The sequence below is a fragment of the Triplophysa dalaica genome, chromosome 17, assembly GCF_015846415.1.
Source record: "Triplophysa dalaica isolate WHDGS20190420 chromosome 17, ASM1584641v1, whole genome shotgun sequence".
NCBI classification, from domain to species: domain Eukaryota; kingdom Metazoa; phylum Chordata; class Actinopteri; order Cypriniformes; family Nemacheilidae; genus Triplophysa; species Triplophysa dalaica.
The window spans coordinates 7,038,428-7,059,263 of record NC_079558.1 but is presented as its reverse complement, the minus strand read 5'-3'; the positions used below and the strand labels follow the sequence as shown (position 1 = coordinate 7,059,263).

The following is a 20,836-nucleotide window of genomic DNA, read 5'->3' as shown; positions in this document are numbered from 1 at the left end:
GATATTTAGTATATTTCCTATCGTGAATATATCAAAACTTTATTTTTGTGATTGGATGGCCTGCTACAGTGCCTTTAACAACTTCAAATTTCTCAATATTTAGATTTTTGCCACCCTCAGATTCCTGAGTTTTAAACGGTTGTATCTCCGCCAGATATTTTCATATCCTAACAACTCCTACATCAATAGAAAGCTTGTTTATTCAACTTTCGGATGATTTAAAAATCTCAAATTCGAAAGATTTACCCAAAAGACTGGTTTTGTCGTCCAGGGTCACATATATGTAAACGTACATACACACATTTATTTATATACTGTATACAAGCATATTGTCGCTATCCTTACATGTCCAATGTCGAAATTCACTGCTTTCAGGAAAAAACACTGTAATTGATCAAACACTTTGTTTTTAAAGTTGAAATGTACTTTTAATACTTTTGTTGGTTAGATATTTGCAAAACCCAGTGACAAACATAAAGGATGATTTTGATTTAATAATAATGATTTATTGCCCCCCCCCAAAAAACAAATGGAGATGAGGTTAGAAGGACAGCAGCGATATATGCTTAAAGATAAGTGTGTTTTAAGAGACAACATAAACAAAGTTTTCACAGGTAACAGTCAAGTGATTAGTTATTTCCTTCAGAATCCCTGAAACATTCGATTATAGGCTTTTTGTGTACTCAAGCACCCGCACAAACCAGGTATTTTTGGCACAGTCGGTCGGACTGAAATGAGCCCTCTGTGATTCTCTGGAAGAGTTTGGGGTGTATAGGTTTACAGTGTATGCCGCCGGCACATCCGCTCGCTAATGTTACAATGCAATGTTATACCCCATTGTTCAGATCCAGAAAATGACACTTCCCTTAAGGGCACGCACATCAACTTACAAGCTTCATTCAGCCACACACCCCTAGTGAACCAAACAACCAATTTGGTTAAAGTACTTTATTTTATAATATTTGTCAAGTGGCAAACTTGCACAGTGACAGAATTTCTCTTTTAGTAAAAGTTCATCTCCATTGAATTGCAATGTTAAACAGTTAACATTCTAACATCATTATAACTTGCATATTACCCTTGGCTTTGAATCCATTCCCTTGGCATTCACTATGAAATTCAAGTTAGTCTTTTATTGACTGACACACAGTGTGTGTCCCGGTGTGTGACATCTGTCTCCAGACTCTTCCACAGTAGACACCTGTGTGGACAGACAGCAGGCTTGCTTACCTGAGAGGAGAAATGAATGTGCTGTAAAAGGACCACACAGTCCAAAGCAGCTGAATCTAAGAGCAAGGGTGGGAATTAATCAAATCAATACACCTTTGTGCACCTTAAATAGAGAGGAACTAATCCCGGCAGAGGTTCGGAAAATGTTCAGCCTGAAAGCTTCAAAGAGCAAGATCATTTAACCTATTAAAAAAACTGCTATTCTATAAAGAAAGTAGATGTCGATCTTATGTAAACAAACCATAACTTAATATGACAGATTTTGTTAATCATGTTTTCAAAACTTTCCCTTTGATCAAACATTCTCTTTTAGGACCACCACTCCTGATTGCACAACAATACTAAAATTAGTTTCAGTTTTCTTAAATACAGAGTGATGAGTACATGTTACCAAACCCAAAGAAGAACAATGAAGGAACACTGCAGTGTAGTTTTGTAATGTTCATGGGTTTACTAATCAGCATGATGGTTAGCATCGGTATGATTATGTTCGAATGAATAATTCAAACAAGCTTTTTCTAACATTTGAGTACTCTGACAGAAAACCTCAAGCTGCAGAAAGCCTAAATATCTGAGATGAGAAAAATACTTTCTTTTTTAGCTTTTATACTTGAACTCAAGGCACGTATTTAACTCATTTTCTCAATTATCATTCCAGGTATCATATAAAGGAAAAATGCAACATTAAACGCGTGGCCTGGTTACATCCATGCAGTGTTGGGTGTAACTAGTTACTAAGTAATTAGTTACTGTAATTTAATTACTTTTCCCTTGAAAAGTAAAGTAAGGGATTACTCATATGTTTTCTGTAATTTAATTACAGTTACTTTTGATGTAATTAAACTAAATACTTTGTCAAATATATGCGTGTGCAATAGTGTAATTGACATCAAAATTCAAAGTCTTACTTTAAAATCTGTGCTTTAATGTATAATTCTCACATTTGTAATACTTTGGTTAATAATATTATTTATTTGAATTAATTAAATAAGCAGTTTCATGTCTATCCTTGAATCACTTAACTAATCGAGGTTGATGTAAGATATAGAAAGTAATAAGTAATGAGTAACTAAATACTTTTTGGACAGAGTAATTTGGACAGTAATCTAATTACAGTATTGAATATGTAATGAGTAACTAGTAATTAATTACTTTTTCAGAGTAACTTACCCAACACTGCATCCATGCAAAAAAAGCATTTCAAACCTGTGTGCTGTTACTTTTCTCGCCTTTCAAAATATTAATGCAGAACTTGACACAACAAAAAGTTAATATACTATAAACATATGTCCAGCCACAAAAAAGACAATTATTTCCGCAGACATCAAGCTCTTAGTTCATGGAAATCACACATGATAGACAAATTTTTGACACTCTATCTAATCAACATGATTCCATTTTTGGAGTCTGTGCCCCCAAACCAAATTTAAACACAAGACATCCCCTGCATGTCCATACGGGTACTGCAGAACTGTGACGGGGATTTGTCTCTTTAGTTTGGGCCAGTTTATCCATCAGAAATTGAAGTGGAGGTCTCTTAAATGTGTTCATTTCTACGTTCATTTAAGACAGCTCTCTGTACACTTACTTGACTTCCCCGGCACCACCTTGATCACATCTGCTTCTCTTTTATAATTTCTTTTAATTCATTTAAATAGATTGCTTTGATCGTCATATGACTATCATATCCAAAGAGAGAGAGAGGGATTTGGAGAGAATTGGTACCATCCGATTTAGAAATATGACAGAGGTTTTGACGCTGAGCATACAGTGCCACCCATTGGTATAACGCTCTCGTTGCAGGTCTTAAAAGTGAATATAAACACTACTGTTTGATATCTGTGCTACGACTGGATGTGCACATTTCAAGTATGATCTTTATATTAATTTTGTTTGTTTTTTGTTTACATCTCCCTCGCAGCTATCCACATGCATCTCATCCTGTTGGGCTGATTGACAAACGCGAAACAAAAAGTAAAGCAATGCTTCCGTTGTAGCAATATTTTCAACCACTAGGGTTCACTAAATAACAGAAGGATGCAACTTTCTGCTTCAAACAACTGTTTTAACTATTTAAGCTTATTTATTGAATACAATACGTGCTTTTAACGAAAATCTAGGTAAGCAAAAGTCTTTATTTAGGAAGCAAGACACTCACTTTTCTCCCAGTCAAGCTGTTTAGTGGTTCTCAGACTTTAAACAAAAACATATGTCGTTGAACAATAATGAGACAACAAAAGAGTACACTCGGGCAAAGTCTGGTATTTTTGGCCTGGGATAGGTATTCTCAATGGGTGTCTCAATTTGAAGGATTGGAATGAGCCCGTGTGGAGAAGCATGTACCGCTGGCGAAGAGAGAGATACGCATACTGATGCACGCATTTATGACACTTGCATTATTTAAACCCTGGACCTCATAGACAACTTTGATTTGACATTAATAAAATACATTACCAAACCCAACACGTGCACTAAAACAAAACCCTCGGGTGTGTTTCTGCCCCCTTTCTCTCTGCAGTTTACGATGCTGTCTCTCTCCTCTTCTGTCTGTACGCACACGCTCCCCCATCCGGTGTAGAGTGGACGCGGCTCGGCTTAAATCATCTGACGTGTTTTGCGCATTTCCTGAACTGGCGCTCGGGAGCAGGAGGGAGAGAGAGAGCGCGAACGGGGAGGAAGCCTGCAGGAAACCAGTGTACCGCAAACCACTACATGAACGAGAGGTTTAAAGCTGTTGGAGTGTCTTTTACAAACTAACAACGAAACGCGCAATATATCAGCGAGTGGATGGCAATAGTCTCCGTCGGCAGACTGAGAAGGAGGATTCCCAAAACGCCTCTCCCACTCAGCGCCCGTTGGAAAACGAAGACAAGTACAAGACGAGCCCCTCTGAGGACCACCACATTTGGGATAATTTCTTCTATGTTGTTGCTCATATTTTGAATTCTGGACTCAATCGCGCAGTGTTTCCTCTTCAACCGCGCGCTATTCCAGGCGTTGGGAATCCGTTTGTTTACCTATGGTTCCCATCACAAGGAAAGACGGGTGGTAAACAAACAGGATCAACCTCTGTTTTTGCATACCTCTATTTTTGTATGCTATTTGATCGCTTGCTCCAATGAAAGAATCAAGTTGATTGGTTGGTTTCCCTCATTGCAAGTCCAAATTTCATCTCGTCTAGTGGTCGGGGGATTAAATCATCAGCATCCGTCTATATGTGCATGTATGCATATTGATGGCGCGATGATATCTACGGACGTAACGGCTCCCTGAATAGAAATCTGCATTTGAGCCCGTTTGCTTTCGCAAATATAAGTCATTTGCATTGCACTTGAGCGTCATCATGGTTGTTTTTAATGGAGTATTAAAGATCAAGGTTTGTGAGGCTCTGGACCTGAAGCCCACCCCATGGTCACTCCGGCACGCAGTCGGACCAAAGACCCAGACCTTCCTACTGGACACGTATATCGCCCTTAACGTGGACGATTCCCGTGTCGGCCAAACATCAACTAAGCAAAAGACTAACAGCCCAGCGTGGAACGACGAGTTCGTAACTGAGGTTCACGACGGGAAGAAAATTGAACTGTCGGTCTTTCATGATGCGCCAATTGGCTACGATGACTTTGTGGCCAACTGCATAATTCAGTTTGAAGACCTGCTGCAGAATGGAAGTAGACACTTTGAAGATTGGGTATGTTGTCAAGTTTATCCTAGAAATCATTGAGTTATTTCCCTCGCACCTTTAAATTGTTTCCATTGCAAATTACGAACCAGGGGCTGCTTACCATTAAAACCATTACAGAATTCCTTTGTAGTGTGTGTTGGGCCTCATATTCCAATATGACTTAATGCTTTCAACAAGTGGTCTACAAGTTGGTGTAAGGTGTTCTGTGGGTTCCTAAATGCCAGATAGAGGAACATCCCAGTAAAGCTTCTATTGAAATATCTCATGATTTTATTGTTTTTCTGGTTAGTGTGTTTCTTAGTCAGGGCCCACTGATATGGGAAGCTTAACTTGACATAGCCTATTCATGACAGAAGTCATATACCTATTAAGATTATAAGTGAAATCAGATGTTGTTGATAAGAGAGACAGGCAGGTTTGAGAAACACTGGGATAATCAATTGTGTAGGCCGTGGGGGCTGGTCGGTTTGAATTTCTCCCCAGCAAAGCCTCTTGTTTCCCAGCCTTCATCTGTCTTCCTCATGGGTTCTCACGCTCTGGGGTTTTTCCCATTTCTCCACAAAACATGTTCTGCTTCTGCTGTTGTTGTATCTAGAACAACATTAACCACGTCTGTCAAGTGAAGCTGTTTTTAAATTCCCTCTATAAAATGAAGCGCTGTAGCAAATGTAGCAGAAGGAAATAATCAATGGTTCATTATGCAAGCTGTAGAACCAGTTTGCCACCGAGTTTAGTATTTGTATACGTTTTCAACTTGTTGGAAGTCTAGCCACAATGCATTTTTATGATAATTTTATGTTTCATTTTTTAAATGATTGTCAGTATATTCAGATTCAGGTGTGACCTACAGTGACCTCTTTAGGGAAATAGGAATCAATACACATTGAGCACAATAAGGCTATGTGATGCGCAGTTACTGCCCTAATTAGTTATTGTTACGTAATCTGTTTATGTCTCTTTTGGTATATGTAGTATTGTAATTTACAGTATTAAAGAGCCCAAAATGAATAGAAAACATGACAAATTGAAAAAAATAAGGTGTTTAGGATGTATAACATATACAGATGATATTATGATTTATTTTGACTGTAGACAGTGGGGGCAGTGTGTTTTAATGTCATAAAAATAATCTGGTAAGAGATGGAACACTTGGCATTCAAATGATGGGATAATGGTTTGTTGTTATATAATCTTAGTCCAGCACAAATCTGCAGTGGAGAGAGTTTTGCATGTTTGGTTGTTAGGCAGCAAGGGACAGGTCAGAATATATTGATTATGACGCTGAATTGGTCAATCTTCCTCACATGTCACTGGCAGCACCCGTTGTAAATTTGTCAGGCCAGAGAGTGAGAAGGAAATCTATTTAATCTCTGCATTCCCCTTTCACTTGAGTTTACCAACCTGTCTAGTCACAACACACCCTGAGCCTCTCTCTCTCACCACAAACTCTACATTTGTACTTTTGAGTTACTGCAAATGGAAAAATGTCCTTACCCTTAAAATGCTAAAATATCACAGTCGGTCTGAAGATGACAGGTGAGAGTAGCTGCCTAGCGTTTTTGACTTAAAATGCTACAATTCTTACTGTAAATGTCCAAAGTCCATAGCTGTTTTTTATAGGGGTGTTAAAGGGGGGATTTAAGGCTGTTCCAAAAATTCTGACGTATTTACAATTTTAAACGTGCTGGCTTCTCATGCTTACCATGCTCAACTGGTCCACATGGTAAATGAAACTAACTCATACTCATATGTTTGTGTTTTGTTGGCAATCGGCGTGTACATGCATAATGTAAACAACACAAACTCATAGTGAATCAAAACAGTTATGCAGGGTTAATAATATAATGTATTTTATGTTCGTGATTTAGTTCCTCCACCCGCACACCCCCTGGATGTCTTATGTTTTCTGAAATAATCCTACAGATGTATCTATCTTTTATAAATGTGATCAAACTAAATACTCTTCGAAGATACAAAGTATGCAATTCTACTCTATAGGAACTCAAGATTAATATGAGATTGGCAGAAACTGCCAGTTCATCCGGATCTTTAAAACTGAGCCTCAAGATTCAGATGTGCTTGTGAGAGGTGCTTAGATCTTAAGAATGGACGTCTTGGTTCTGAAAAAAGTAATAAGGATCAATAAGGATGCACAACAGCACAAGATATTGAAATGATCAAAACATCTCAGATGAGCATATCTCAATGTTTGAAAAAAACTAATTGTGTTTTAATATGTTAAAAATGACCTAGTCAACATTGTAGGTTGATGCAGGCAGCAAAGATACTTGCATTCAAATTTCATGAGTGCATGTGCAAGATGGGCACATGATGGATGATTGATTTTTCAAACTTAAAGCATTTTTGTATTATATATTGCATCACGTAGCAAGTTACCACATCAAATTTTTACAAGATTATATAACCCAATTCAAAAGTCTGTATAACATTGAATTGAGGCAGACGAGTTGAATTGAATTCACTATCATAAATAAGACAGCTGAACAAAACAGCGGAGATATGTTAATCATGGCAAATACATGCAACATAATTGCAGCCGAGCATTTTGTCAGACTTAACAACCACAGATGCGCTTGCTAAGAATGATTCAGACATAGACGCTCTTGCACGTCTCATTTCCCAAAGAGGCGGAGAACTACAAGCATCATCATCTGCCATGTCTCATTTACGCAAATTAATACTGGAGCTTTTTTTTGTCTCCAATGAATAAACAATTCTGGGTCTAAATGAGCAACTCAATAAAAGTTATTCTTAGGAAGATTCTTGGCACACCGTTTTGCCTGGGGAGAAACCTGCATGGTTTAAGAAATGGCTAGAGATCCAATGAGCTACATGTGTAAAGACACTCCCAATCTTACCCACACAGGTGAAGCCTTATTCTCCCCAAAACAAGGAGAGCATGCTTTCTAATTTAGATAACTGCCCCTTATTTAACTAACACAAATATAACATTTGAGAAACAGTAGCACCACTGTTGCAATAATGTTCAGAGGGGGGAAACACAACCAGGCCTTTAAGACTTTGTTCGGAGTGATTTGTGTAAATAAGACACAGTTGTGTCATGTTTGTTGCTTACCACTTCTCTTTTTGATTTCTGCCATGTAATCTTTTGAAAACCACATGTTGTGGTTCCCGTTCAATGCAACCGAATTTTCAGAAATTGCACCACTGTTGGGCATGCTCATCTTAACTGAGACTGAAGTTGCTTTGTTTTTGCGAAGAAGTTCCCTAACTCGCTTCACCCCGAACTGATACCAGTAGGTTTAAACAACATGTTTGTCGTCCTTGTAGCATTTAGTGGAAGAGGTAATTGGAGCCGGTTGCTAAGCTTTGTGGATGTGTCTCAGACACCACTGAGACACGGCCTCCTGTCTTTGTTTTGTGAGGTAGGAACGGACTGAATAATTTACAAGCCTTCCATCAGCTTCTTTATGGAATGTCTGACCCCACAGAGATCATCCACAACACCCTTAGCTCAAGTTAGCAACACTCCCATTATCCCCAGAGAAAGTGGCTCTTATCTATAGGGATATCTCTCTCTCTCTTTCATTACTAGCCTTTACCGTCAGGTCATCTATAAGGGGCAGGCCAGATAGTAAGGCTTTGGTAGACACTGGTGGAAGGATAGCCTGTGGCATGGGAACTTTTTTCCGCTAGCCGCTCAGTTTGTCTTTTTTCCTGGGTCATTCATTATCTTCCTCGTATTGTCCTTCTCCAGCTGTCCCTTTACTTCCTTCACCCTCTCATTCCTCGGTTTCCTTCCCATCCGGTTTGGATTCAGAACCGTCCTTGTTAATTTTCGTTGACATTTATGGTCCTGACATTATGTCCAGTGCATTACAAACCAGCTCTGCAAGATCAGTCCAAATGCTTATACCCCATTTCACTCTGAGTGTTGCTTTAGCCACAGATAATGAGCTTTAAAGGCCTGCAGTTTCCTTAATGTCTTCCCACTGCATTACAGCTTACATTACAGTTATCGATTGCACTCACTATTTTGCAGGTTTAGGCCCAGTAGCTTCTTTTCTGTTGTTTTCTCTTAAATGTTGGTGATGGCACTTCATTGATACTGGACATCGACATCATCAGGACCCACTTCACCTATCTTCACCGGGGATGTTCCTTGTGTAACCAAGACAAGAGCCAAAGAAGAAGCAGCTTGTTGTGTATGTTGATGGAGACTTGTCAAAAAACTATTGGTTCAGCCTACCCCTCCCCCCCGCACGCACCGTATGTTATCGGAAACAATCGTAAAGCTGTATCTATCTTTTATAAATGTAATCAAACTAAATACTCTTCGAAGATACGTAGTATGCAGAACTACTCACGATTAATATGAGATTGGCAGAAACCCCACGTGTTAAGCCCACTTTAAGGAACCCACATCAACCCATTGCATAGCTGTGTTGAATGTCATGAGATTCTTCATAATTTGCTTAAGGTTGAAAAAGTTGTTAAAATAATTTGTATAGAATCTTTTAATTTTACCGTATTATGATAAGTGCAAGACAAAGCCATTATCAGCTCAAATCTATGAATGGGAGGGGAAGGGATAAAGCCACCCTGCAGCACTAATTTAGTTTGTCTATAACATTTAATCCTTTATTATTATTACATTTAGTAGTGTGTGTCCTCAACTGTTCCTCTTGTATATATTTGTATGTGTGCTTTGCAGCACAACCACCGGTTATATCGGTTTCACATGTCGCGTTGAGCTCTTGGCTGGGCACATTGAGCATGCTTACAGTGAAAGGGAACAATACAGGTGACATATTAGGTACTCCAGCAAATATGCCAGATCCGCACTGCTATCTGTATGACCTAGATACATGCTCTCATCTCCACAGCATAATACACAAACTCATTCACTACATGTGCAAAAATCTTCTAATAGACAGTTCTGATGCATTTTAAAGTAGTGGGTCTTTTGATTGGACTAATATTAAGTGGGCGTGATCTAGTGAATCTCAACCTTTTTTTACTTTAAAGACCCCTATTGTCCATAACAATATTTGAAGGCCACTCCTACTCCCAATTTAACCCCAATAGAACTTCATTAAGCTTGGCCTAACAACAAAAAAATGGTATATGTTGTAAACAAGACATTTAACATTTTTAGTTGTTTGAGGTTATTTCAATTCTTGTTTTGTCTTATTTAAAATTATTTTAAGTCCTCTTGGGGTCACCTAGTTGGCTCCGTGTACATGGTCGGGAAACATTGATCTACAGTAGAGGAACAAGGTAGGGAAACAGAAAGATTGAGGTATAGCAGATGGAGATAGGGTAACAGATTCATGGCAAGGATGCTGTAGACCCCCTTTGGAACAAGATCCTGATTGACCCTCGCTTGGTCCAGAATCTCTTCAGGGGCCAGCAAAAAACTCAGAAGCTCTCAACACCCTGTTCACACTCTGCATGTTCACACACAGCCCAGCGCAGCACAACCATCTGTGTGTGTTTGCACGCTCATCTCATGCCGAGATTAAATCAAAGTAATTCACACCCCGTGATGTTTGCCACACAAAGGCACGTAGTCCATCGGGCTATTTCTGTGTCCACGTTTCATCTACAGACGTCTGTTTTCGTTTTGTCTGGCCTTTTGTTGCGCTATTTACTAAATTAAAGCTGTGAATCCCTCTTTGGACTGAGTGTTTATTCAAACTGAATTCCAATCAGACCTTCAAAGGCTCTCATTATTAGTCTGTATCATGAATTATGCACAGTGTGCTCCGGTGTGGTGTCCCATTAGTAATTCATGGAGCTCTGAAGGTTTCGCTCAGTGTTTTTTGCGAGTGCTGTATGCTCCTCGAACGGTCTCGGATGGCCGCGTCTGCGTGTGATCGGAGTGTGAATGGAAGCCGTGCTTGCAGCCCAGCCGCCATGCTGAGACTCCGCTGTCGACAGATGGATTGTAGGAGGACCGTTGCTGAGCTCAGAACGTCTTTTAGAGAATAAGAAATAGATGGTGGGGAGCATCAAGGAGGAGAGAGCTTAATTGAGGGGGAGGAGAGGTGGAAAGGGAGATTGAGCGAGAGAGGAAAACTGTTCCTTTGTCATGTTTAATCATTACAGAGAGATTAATTTAGACCAGTGGCACATGTGTTTAAACCTTCGTAGACCTACTTTTCGTTTTCCAAATGATTGGTAAATCCCAGATGAGTTGTCTTTAATATGTCAGTGCTTACAGTTTAACTACAGTGAGATTTCTTGGCGATATTCTCAGATTCTTCTTAAGAAAAGACAAAGGCCCGGTTTCACAGACAAGCCTTAAGGCTAGTCCTAGACTAAAATTAATGTGAGACCTGTCTTAACGCAATATAACTTGCACAGAAATGCACACCAGTAATGTATTATAAGGTGTTTTTATAAAAGCAACATACATATCTTAATTTAACTAAGGCATAGTCCTGCCTTAAGATAAACTGTGTCTGTGAAACCAGGCCCATATGTCTCAAAATGTCTCCTGCAGAGTTTAAGGGATCTGAGAAATATATTAAATTGATTACAGAATGTGATGTTTTCAATATAATCAGAGATTTCAATATATAAGCGTTTCTCCGAAAATTCTGTGAAAATTATATTATCCCCTCATTTTGCTATCTGTAATTGTTTAACAGCTTAATTTTTCGATTGAATATTAACAATTGTTTCATTTTTGTCTGTTTTTATTTTGTCCTGATGTATTTAAAAAGAAACATCTGAGACTAAATTGATTCTTGAAGGCATGAAAATGAAATGAAAATGTTTTTTTTTCATTATTGGCCTTTTGTTATTCTAAACGTGTATGCCTTGCTTCTGTTAAAAATAATAGTTCTGTCATGACAACTCTCAGTCAGTTTAGCATGAAAGTGTACATGACATATAAATGTATTTGGTCTTGGCGGAATAGATCTGCTACGCTGCTGAGGGCGGAGCAAGTACGAAGACTTGATACTGCCAATACATCTCACAACATGCTGCTGTGTGCATATAATAATGCACATATAACATATGTGAATAATCCCTTGAAGCAGATCCATAAATGTGCAGCGGGGGAAGGAGGAGGGTATCTGAAACGTGCGCACTGCTACAACAATCACTAGCCAATAATAAAAACGTAGAGCAGCAAGCTCATTGGCTGCTGATACGGAGGGAACCAATAACTTCACCATGTAGTCAATTATTATGTTAGATTGGTTTAGACTTAAGGACTGCGCCATCTAGAGTTTCAACTACTGTGTCATTTCTGTCATGACAACTCCCGTAGGGTTGAGCATGGCAGTGTACACGACATATAAATGTATTTGATGTTGGCGGAATAGATCTCCTACACTGCTGCGGCGGAGCAAGTACGAAGACTTGCTGCTGCCAATACTTCCACCACATGCTGCTGTGTGCATTTAAGTAATGATGCTGCACATATAACATATATGAATAAACCTCATCAAAGCAGGAGACACAGAACGAACAATAAAACCTAAGAACAGAACTCCACCCAGCAGATTTATTGCCAAGACATGTGTACTGCTGCTTCCCCAAAGGGCTATGAGAACCGCATGTATAACTATATATGTTTGCCTGGGCTTTTATGCCGACCTGCTTAACACTAATGACCTATGGGCTATGTGTTCCTCAGCTACCACCCCGACCAGCTTAACACTATTAGCCTATGACTATGTGAGCCTTGGCTACCTCGCCGACCGGCATAACGCTAGTTGCTAATAACTACGTGAGCCTTGGCTACCAAGCCAACTGTCTTAACACTGATGCCTCTGTGAGCATCAGCTACCGTGGCAACCAGCTTAAAGTATTTCTAATAGACGTGCACGAAGTGCAATGTTTATAAACAAAGATACGTTTCAGTCCAAAAGATGAGACCCCAGCAAATTATCAAGATTTAAGTAAGATATGGTGATTATGCTTATTGTCGAGCCCTTGAAAATCAATGACTTGCATGCTTCTGCCGTTACGCACAGTCACCACACCTGATAAAAAAGTCAACCATAGATAAACGTGAGATTACTCGTCTGACTATGGTTACACTTGTCGTAGTGGGGCGACTCTATAAAACGCTGGTTGAGGCGGCCAAATGTTGACATGATTCAGGTAAAGAATCCGTAATTGAAAAGAGATTCTTCACAAAGATGCATTTGTTGTCGTCTTGGTTGACATCTGCACCACTTATTCTTGGCAATGATATCTGTATTAACAATTAGAGCACACTGACGTTACACAAATATATAAAAATAAATGTCAGACAATCAATCTGCGTTATAACAAAAATGGCACCTAAACAATGCAATAGGCATGGTGTAGTTGGCCAATATCAAGTTATAAATATAAACACACATGTAACACTGCACAAGCTAATGCTATTTAGCATATTCTCTCGTGGCGAATTGCGGACCTTAGAGCGCTCAACACTCGCCAGTGGTAACCACGAAGATCGTCTGACATCAATACGTTTACAAGTTAATGAACATATGCACGGATTTAGTTACAGGAATGCGTGACGCATAATACTGAGCATAGACAAGATGTAGAGCTGAACATTCATCAAATTGTCTTTCTGTGCAACACTTAATCAGTCCGTGTGGACAACAACCTTGTTCCTAGGACAGGCTGTACACCAGTAAAAGATACAAACGACCGAGAAGTTTATTCATTTAGCCTGTTTTTATATCGGTTACTTCGGCATGTTTGAGCGATAGCTCTAGCTGCATTTTGTTTGAGCTGTAGAAACGCAGATGTGTAAATGCTGCTGCCAATAGTTTAATGATAGCCAAGCATACAATGCAAGACTGCTAACGTAAAAATGATTTGACTGTTATACGTTAATCATGTTTAAATACATAAGGCTGACCACACATAATGCATGGCAAGTAAGTAAGGAGTAAAAAATAATTCAGTTATCTTAGGTCTGGAAGCTTTCTGAAATGCGCTGCACAGCTACAACAATCATTAGCCGAGATCTCAACGTAGAGATGCAAGCTCATTGGCTGCTGATATAGGTGGAACCAATCACTTCACAGTGTAATAAGTTATTATGTCAGATTGGTTTAGACTTTAGGACTGCACCATCTAGAGTTTCATGCCAGAACTACTGTGTCATAAATATTTTAAAGAACGGTGGTCCCCAAACAACATTGGACCGCATTGACTTTGATTGTAAGGACACTAAACTACAGACACATTTCTCAAACTATCTTTTTTTGTGTTCCACAGAAGAAAGAGTCATATACAGGTTTTGAATGAGGATTAGACAATTCTTTATTTCAGTGATTGATGCCTGTGCTTTTATATTTAGTCCTGAGACATGGATCCATAAATGATAACCACCTCCACACGTAGAGTAAATGCTGAATGTACAATGTTACACAGGCGGCCTTCTTATTTCCTGGCTTATTTCAACTAGTAGAGCTAACAATGCCAAGGTTTCAGGTTCGACAATATGTAGATATAGCTCAAATGTGTATATTTCATTTCATCGTGAATTGATTTGCATGAAAATATCTGCCAAATGCGTAAACAGAATCAAGATCTTCACCTCCACAGCATCACCAGACTTCATGTTTTCATTAAACTCATTTGTCACCGATGTAAAACATCAACCTGTTTTTAGACTGATGAGGATTGCCGGGCATTCATGTTCCTGGCAAAGGCTTGAGCTGATTTTTCCATAGAGACGCATGTTCTTGTGCTCTCTGTGGCTTTTGGGTGTCTGTTTGCACAGCGGTGATTAGAAATAGAGAAAGGGCGAGCGAGAGACTAAGGCCAATGACGGGTTCTCGTTCAGGCACTGGAGGACAGTAACCAGAACAAGAGCTTGTTTTGTTTGTGTTGTACGTGATAGCCTGACCGCACATTCGCCATATTAGTATAAGTGGGATAATTCCACCAAAATAAAAATTCTGTTATAATTTATTCACTCTCATATCAATTAAAACCTTTGAGACTGTTTCCTCTGTGGAACACAAAAGAAGATATTTTGAGAAATGTCTCACGTGGTTTTGTGTCCATACAATGGAAGTCAATGGGGTCCAGTGTTGTTTGGTTACTAACAGTCTTCGAAATGTCTTCATTTGTGTTTCGACAGATACATGTTATGTCATGAGGGTGAGTAAATGTTGAATAAATGTTCATTTTTGGGTGAACTATCACTTTAAGTATTAAAAGTCTGAAATGCAAGAAGCAGTAGACTAAAGCGAATGTCTTCATTTGCCATGTGTGTCGTCTCATTGTCTAGGAAAAAGAATTTAGATATTGAAGAGATCCCATTTGCGATTTCTCTTTCACACGGGGCGGGACAGTGGGACAGCAAGGCTCTTGAGCTGTGGGTGTGGATGAGGTTGAGCGGCGGGCTGTTGCATAAGAAAAGCTGATTATTTCCCTCAGCTTATCTCTGGGTTTTAACCTCATTTTCTTCTCTTTCTCTCTATTTCTCTCCTATTTTTTATTCTCCCACGCCTCTTCCTCATAATATACATTTGAGGTAATTTGTTTGACCATAGCATCACTTTGTATGTGTATTTAGCTACTTTTAAGCTAGAGTCTCCTGCTGGTTTGTGTCAACAATGTATATGTGCACGTTTGTGTCTTTCTACATTCTGTGGGGGTGTATACAGCTAGTATGGTGGTACTTATTATGTGTGTAGGAAAAAGAGAGAGAATTAAGGATAAAGACCTAGAGAGGCAAGCAAGCAGGGAAGGAAACAGTTCTCTTTGGAAGTAATGTGATCTAATGCACCACAGGACTGGTGTTGTACATTATTCAGATGCGACAAATCAGCATTGATTGATGAACTGCTGCTGTAAATTTGGCTGTATGTGGTTACCCTGTGGTTCTCCTCGTCTTTCTCGAGAGCTGTTCTGTAGGGTAGAGAGATGCTTTTCTTAATTGTTAACCTATGAGTAGTATATGCGAGTTAGATATTTATTTTCATATTCGTTTTAGACAAAGCAACTTGTTTGAAGTATGCATTCTACTAGTCCACAAACATTTTGGGGGAATGGTTATTACGTAATAAATGAATATTCTGAATATAAAACATTTGTGACATTGTTTACTGCTTGGTACAAAATTCTGATTTAAAGCAACACTAGCGAATTTTTGGATGATAGGCGCAATTGTCTGTTATCAATGTAGTAAATACTCTTGCTGTATAAGCTTCCCTGTGGGCAGCCCAATACACCTGAATTTGTTGACGAAGCAGAAACCGCTGTTACATCATGTCACTTCATAAACTGTGCATGTACTAAAGCACCCTTTTGGCGGGGTATACTACTGGGCTATACTAATAGCTCAAACTTGTTTCTGAGGTAGCAGCTGGTTGTTAGCCGTTAGCACATAGTGTGGGCTACATTACAGCTAACGCGCTAATGATAGTAAAGTTAAGGAATAGGTGCAAGTACTAACTTACATTCAAATCGCAATGGGAATAGTGCCTAGCATGGTAACTATAGACACTGATAACATTAGTCTACGAGCATTGTCTAAGGAATCGGCCATTTTTGACCATAAACATTTATTGTGGTTTGGTAGTCATCGTTTACAAGCATAACACTAAATCCGCGATGTGGCACGATCATGCTACATAAGCTTTTGAGACCCGGCAGCATTACATTTTCTCTGGTCTGTCTACCTTACGGTTATACATTTTGAACCAGTATCTTTAGTGCGCCAATAAACAACCTGAGCACAGCCTAATAACTAATAAGCTCAAAAGTACATGGCAGTAAGAAAAAAAATACATATAAGACTTTCAAATCCAGTAGCAGGAAGGCTAGGTCTCCACCCATTTTGCAACCAGTTGGCTCTTGCAGCTCATGCCACCGGTTTGTAAATCCGTCAGATATTGATTCGTGTTCCGGCTCATGTCCGATCACTCTCTCTCTTTTCCTCTTGGTTTTTTTGCTGACTCTGTCATGGTGATGGTTTGGAGCCTTGCTTTGAACTAGATCATTTCGTCTTATTGTTAGCTGTTTGCTAACTCACCCAGGCTAGAGTAAATTGTGACATATGCCGTAAAGCAGGTGACGGGGCTTGTGTACCTACACGCACACCAAAATTACAAGGGTGACTTCTGCCTAGCAAGCAGTGGCAGTAAAATTTGTCCAGTTAAGAGTTGTCGCACCACTAAAATTATTTTACAAATATTATTTTAAGGTCAAAAACTCCCTAGTGTTGGTTTAAGCACACAGGATCATCTCTTAAATTGTGCTGTAATTGATCAGGAGGTTCAGCTTGACTGTATTATGCTGTCAATAATGCATAATGTCAACCAAATACTGTATGTTTCTGAAACTGATTCTAAGTTAACATTTTCCTTATTTACTAAACCGATAACATACACTCACCAAAATGATTTTTAGGAACACCTCTTCAATTTCTCATTAATGCAATTATGGTGGTGGTGGTGTAATGGTGTGGGAGATGTTTTCTTGGCACACTTTAGGCCCCTTAGTGCCAATTGGGCATCGTTTAAATGCCACGGCCCACCTGAGCATTGTTTCTGACCATGTCCATCCCTTTATGACCACCATGTACCCATCCTCTGATGGATACTTCCAGCAGGATAATGCACCATGTCACAAAGCTCGAATCATTTCAAATTGGTTTCTTGAACATGACAATGAGTTCACTGTACTAAAATGGCCCCCACAGTCACCAGATCTCAACCCAATAGAGCATCTTTGGGATGTGGTGGAACGGGAGCTTCGTGCATCCCACAAGTCTCCATCAACTGCAAGATGCTATCCTATCAATATGGGCCAACATTTCTAAAGAATGCTTTCAGCACCTTGTTGAATCAATGCCACGTAGAATTAAGGCAGTTCTGAAGGCGAAAGGGGGTCAAACACAGTTTTAGTATGGTGTTCCTAATAATCCTTTAGGTGATTGTATATTTGTAGTTAAAGCATTTTTTATGCAATCTGTAACTTTTGCCTCTGACATTTTGAAGTCAAATTAACATTTCCAACAAAATAATTCTTAATGTAAACTTAAAGTAAATCATAATGGGGCGGTTTCCCAGATAGGGATAATATTAAACAACGACTAGGCCTTACTTTAAATAGGAAATTTAAGTCGGTTTTACAATCATGCCTTATAAAATGAAACTAATGTGTTTTAAGATATGCACGTCTTAAGGCTTGCATTGGAGACCAGCCCTACAAGTTACTACTGTAGGTACCTTTTTTCAATTGAGAACCAGTTTTCATTTACAATGACGGCCTGACCAAGAGGCAGTATAGGGAGCAAGTACAGGGCAATAGAAAACAAGACAAAAATTACACAATTATAAACAAAGTAAAAAAATAACAGTCGATTAACAAAAAAACAAGCACAATGATCCTGAACAAATGACAAAATTAAGCTTTTAAAAAATTCAAACAAAACAAATTAACTGAGGTTAAAGGTCTGCTGCAAATGACTCTAGTCATTAGCAGCAGAAAACTGAAATGAGTGACGACCAAAAGAAGTACAGGCTTTAGGTATATCAATGCTGATAATTCCACTGAAGTGCAAATTACGACTTGGATAATGTATATTAAGAAGTGACTGTAAATAAAATGGAGTTTCCTGATAAGAGTTTTATAGATAAACAAAAAAACAGTGAATTTGACTACGAAAATGATGAGAAGACCAATTCAGTGAGAAATACAGGTGACAATGTCGAGTGTTAAATGAAGCAAATTGCATTGCAGCATGATAAATAACATCCAGTTTATGAAGCAGAGTTTTTGAAGCAGACCTATAAACTATATCACCATAATCAAAAATAGGAAGCACTGTCATTTTAACCAAGAGTTGTTTTGAAGAATATGTAAAAGAAGATTTAGTGCGATAAAGAAAGCAAATACGGGTTTCAACCTTTGAAAGCAATGCATTTTTATTTGAGTTTCAAATGGCAATTTGCTATCAAGCCAGATACCACGATATTTGTAGTATTAAACATAATCATAATGTTCTAAATGAAATAAGGTAAAAGTCAATTTTAAGCACTGAGACATGTTTAAGAAGTAGTTTTCAACTTAAAAAGTTACATACTGCCAAAAATGTTAAACAGTAGTAAGGTTTTTCAGTATACATTACAAATGAATTTGGACACTACATTTACTGACCCATTAGATTTGATACCAGCAGCTTTAGCACATGGACTCTTTTTTTTCAACAACATAGGACTCGATTTTACACAAGTTACAGTGTATCAAATGGTGCACGTGATGTGAACTTTGCTTGCCTTTGTTCGTGTGTCCCTGAGGACCATGAGATTGTTCCCTTTGTTGTTTTATGATTCATAAGGGTTCACCTCATAGGCACCCTGTGCTGTCTCCATGTGCCCCTGAGGCTGGCACAATGATGCTGAGCCCAACATACTGAGCTGAACTTCCCATACTTGAGGGTTGTATGCAGCAATAGGTCACCAATTTTAGACTTGAAGAAGACCACAAGGCAGTCATTTGGGGGAAAGCATTTTTGCTGTTGTTGTATTCATCTACAAGTGGGGTTTCATAGTAAGTGATTGAGAAATTTCGTGAACTTGTAGCGGGGCTATTGCATTTCTTCATAATATATGTTCTGTGCACATATTCTCTGCTGTCTGTAGTATGATCAATGACAGGTTTGAACAAGCTTTCAAGTCGACGGCTGCACACTCTCGACAGACTTGCATGAACTACCTGCCCAACATTGTTTAGCGTTATACTAGTTTCCTGGAGAGTATCATTGGGGAGAAGAGAACACTCCAGTCCATCCCTGCACATTCACACTCATGCAGCGGCCTTTCCTTCCTCTGCTAAATTTAGTGCCTGTTGCACCTAAGAGACAAACACACTCGAGGAGGATCTTGAATGGAATCTTGTGACATCACAGGAAGAGAGGGGGTGTGGGGGAGGAGCCACGTGGCAAAATAACAGACATGTCATCACCCTGTTAGCATTTCAGATGACATCATCAAATGCTCACATACAACTCTGCTTTTCACCATAACGCAGCTGTTTTTTAAACATGGAGTGAGACTTTGTACCACGATTTAGAGGAATCACCCTCACATTATGAACCAGAGTGACTTTTTAATGGAGAATACATGTATTTTAAAGACCATCCTTCAAAATCTTTCTTTACTTTCTGTTTTCTGTGTGATAAAAGGATCAAGGACTGACGCGTTGGGCTATGTTCATATGACGTGTTATTTTTAAATGATTTGTGATTTCAATGATGTTCAAATGATTCATACAATTCTTGGGCTTAATTCATATGAATCATGGGCTTTATTCACATTAATCATGGGCTAGTATTTAAGTCTTCTGAGTCCATTTATTAGCTTTCTGTGAGGTAAGGACTGGACACTAGCTCTCCTTGGCCACCGGCCATTACAGTTTAAGAGAAGGTACCATTTCAGATGAATAAATCATTTTTGTTTTTTTATTAAAATAAATCTTGCAATCAACTGACTCAAGATAATCTGATTGCGAAGGTATAGTTTGTTAGTAAATACCTACAATTTTGAGTAGCATACCAGTAGTGATTCTGAATATAAAGTCATCAGTCATAGACCACTTTTATGAAACTTTTGTCTTTCTTTTGCAGTTATAAAAGAAAGTCGTACGGATTTGTTGATGACTATGTGTGTAAGGACCTGTTTCACAGATACAGTTTAGCTTAAGCCAGGACTATGTCTCAGTTGAGTTAAGAATAATATATTTAAGTCAATTTTATAAAAATGCCTAGAAGCATCTCGAGACAAACCAATGGCACTGATATATTTCGAGATGTTTCTGGGCAAGTTATATTCAGTTAAGAGTAGGGCAAACATTCATTTTAGTCTGGGACTAGCCTTAACCCTTGTATGTGAAACCGGGCCATTGTGTTTTAATTTAATTTAAAGCAATATTTGAAGCTCTCAGAAAGTAAGATAT

General features: G+C 38.8%; 1 protein-coding gene across 2 annotated transcripts in view; it reads left to right on the top strand.

Annotated features, from left to right (window-relative positions):
• The first annotated feature begins 3,775 nt into the window (after window positions 1-3,775).
• prkcea (protein kinase C, epsilon a) overlaps window positions 3,776-20,836 on the top strand; it is a 55,141-nt gene continuing 38,080 nt past the window's right edge. Inside the window, exon 1 of one of the 2 annotated variants that reach the window (XM_056771222.1) lies at window positions 3,776-4,921. In XM_056771222.1, the coding sequence (XP_056627200.1) occupies window positions 4,574-4,921 (348 nt within the window). In that variant the 5' untranslated portion in view covers window positions 3,776-4,573. The remainder of the gene's footprint in view (window positions 4,922-20,836) is intronic. The other variant, XM_056771221.1, reaches the window with a different exon arrangement.